Source organism: Hydra vulgaris, chromosome 07 (assembly GCF_038396675.1).
Source record: "Hydra vulgaris chromosome 07, alternate assembly HydraT2T_AEP".
Taxonomy (NCBI): Eukaryota; Metazoa; Cnidaria; class Hydrozoa; order Anthoathecata; family Hydridae; genus Hydra; species Hydra vulgaris.
Genome location: NC_088926.1, coordinates 15,703,933 through 15,706,652, shown reverse-complemented (window position 1 = coordinate 15,706,652; position 2,720 = coordinate 15,703,933). Strand labels below are relative to the sequence as shown.

Here is a 2,720-nt window from a genome sequence, read left to right as displayed (position 1 = left end):
TTTTACTGGCGTGTTAATTCAGAAATACTAAGAATTTTAATTAAATAGCAATTACGAAGTAGTATAGTAACAAATTAACTGATTTATATTGTGTTTTTATACTAATAGAGTGTTATTATTTATATTTATGGAGCTTTAAAAGTTTAAAAATGTATCTTTAAAACTTTTATAAAGAAGTAAAAGTAATATTATATTTAATTAAAGATATTAAAGAAATAGGAGGTGATCATTTTAATTATTTTTAGCAGTTTCCTTCGATACTTCAATCCACAATGGCAGAAAGAAAAAATTGCCAGGTGCGCAATTTCGCAAACTACGGGCTGCGAACGAATCGTCTGTAACAAAACAGGTTGGTTCGCTGTTAAAGTATCTATGTTCGCCGCAGAGAATTGATAATGACACAGACGAGTTAAACAATCAAATTGAAGCAGTCAAGGAAGTCGATGAGATGACAGTATCAGAAGAGTTTGAGTTACATAATATAATACACGAAACACACAATGAATCTGAAGCACATAAAATTGATAAATTCTCTGGTCTATATGCTAACTATAGCGATACAGCTACTTGAATCGTATTTGATGATGAAATGCGACAACTTTTGATCAAACATGGACCAAAACAAGTCGATCAGTTTGACTTTCCTAAGGACAGTATGAAAACAAAATTATCAAAAAATCATTACAACCGCCGGCTTGTCAATTGAAATGAAGTTCACAGACATTGGCTGCAGTATTCTGAAAGTAATGACTATGTGTATTGCTTCTGCTGCTAACTGTTTACCAGTAGCACAACAGGTGCGTTATCTCTTTCTTCCAATGATTTACATGATTGAAAAAACATGTCTGCAATTCTGTCAGGGAATGAGAAAAGCAGTGAACATCTACCAAATTTTCAGTCATGGAAAGAGTTCGAACTGCGACTGCGAAACAATAAAACAGTTGATGCCGAACATTTGCGTCTTGTTAAAAAAGAAGGACAGTATTGGCAGCAAATCTTGAAGCGGTGTATAGCTTTAGTTAGAGTTCTTGGTATACAAAATCTTGCTTTTCGTGGAACACATGAGAAACTGAATATTGCTGGTAACGGAAAATTTCTGAAATTTGTGGAATTTTTAGCTTTATTTGACCCACTTATGGACCCACGTATGACTGAAACTATCATTAAGCAGTTTATAGCAAACGCTATTTCTATTTTCAAGTAGGTAGAAAATTTCAAAGTAAACTTTAACTTTGTTATTCTTGACACAGCAATCGGTTGAAGTAAACTTTTCTTCAACCAATACAATTGGTTGAAGAAAAATTTATTCTTATGTAAACAATAAGTTCGTTGTTTGGTTTTCTCTATGATGTTCACTGTTTACAGAGTGTAACTAGCAAAGGTGTTATAGAACATTGCTTGAATCTTGAGAAAGCTTTGCAATATGGAGACTCCAAAGATATCCATGCTGTTGATCTATGTAGTGAACTGAAATCAATTGCGACTATATTTACTAAATTTTATATTAAAAATAATCTAACAGATTGTGTCCCCAACACTGTAATAGCTTTATAAATTCTCTTGACACTTCTAGTTCCGTGGCTAGCGGTGAGCAAAGCTTCTCAAAACTCAAGCTGATAAAAACATATTTGAGAACTCTATGCAGCAAGAAAGACTTGCTGGATTAGCTACTCTGTCAAGTGAACATGATATTGCTGGAAACATTAAACTGACATTTACAAAAACAAAAGCACGAAAAGTAAAGTTTTGAAATTATTTATTAATACATTATAAAGTTACACGAATATACGTTTACTTATGATTATGCATTTATTCATCCGAATGTAAATACAAATGTGAAAGTAAGTTGAAGGAGGGTGGTGGAGGGGGTGGGGGCACAGTGTGTCAGATTCGCCTAGGGTGCCAAAAACTCTGGCGCCGGCCCTGAATATTGTTAAAAATATATTTAAAAAGTTTTGTTGAATTTTTTTGTTTGGGAGTGGGGGGGATTTTTAATGATTATTTACCAGTATAATCATAATAGGAGTGTCCATTTTTTGTAATAATTTTTCTGAAAATATCAATTTAATATTGTGTTATCAATGTGAAGGTACAATCTCAAAATATTATCAAAAAATTGTAGGATGAAGTATATAGACCTATGATCAATACGCTTGTTTTCTTATGTTTAGCGCAAAATGTCTGTGCATATAGAAACCACTCGCAGAAATTTTATGATATTGATTGGTCTAATTAAATTCTATACTTATTTATACATGGTTTCCACTTACTAAGAGTGTGAGTTAGAAAACGCGCAAACTGGCAATCGGGTGATTTTTGAACAAAAATTAGCGCCGTGAATACTTTTTATAATAAAAAGGAGTTAAATTTAATTGAAAAGTAAAAAATATTCTTTAAGTTTTTAAAACGCTTCCATGCCCTCTACCTTATATTCTCAGTCTCAGTGAAGTAGTATAAATAAATAAAAAATATGTTTAAAAAGTATATTGCTAAGCATGCAACATTTTTTTAACTTTTATATCATATTATGAAACACAAATAGTGGGAATCAAAAGCATACTCGTAGCAGGTAGGCTTTCAACCATTTCCTAAAATACTTGGCGAATGACTTGTATATACTCAAAATTACATTTCGAGTTTATAACATAGTATTTACTATTTTCCTATTGCATATTTTATAATGAAAACATCAAAAAGGATATGTTTTTGATACATTTTTG

The 2,720-nt window shown here is 31.7% G+C and overlaps 1 protein-coding gene across 1 annotated transcript; it reads left to right on the top strand.

Moving 5' to 3' along the window:
* Positions 1 to 841: 841 nt before the first annotated feature.
* Positions 842 to 1,554, top strand: LOC136082589 (uncharacterized). The gene is made up of 2 exons (XM_065802005.1): positions 842 to 1,200; positions 1,326 to 1,554. Exons 1-2 carry the CDS (start codon positions 842 to 844, stop codon positions 1,552 to 1,554), a joined length of 588 nt encoding a protein of 195 aa, XP_065658077.1.
* Positions 1,555 to 2,720: the final 1,166 nt, after the last annotated feature.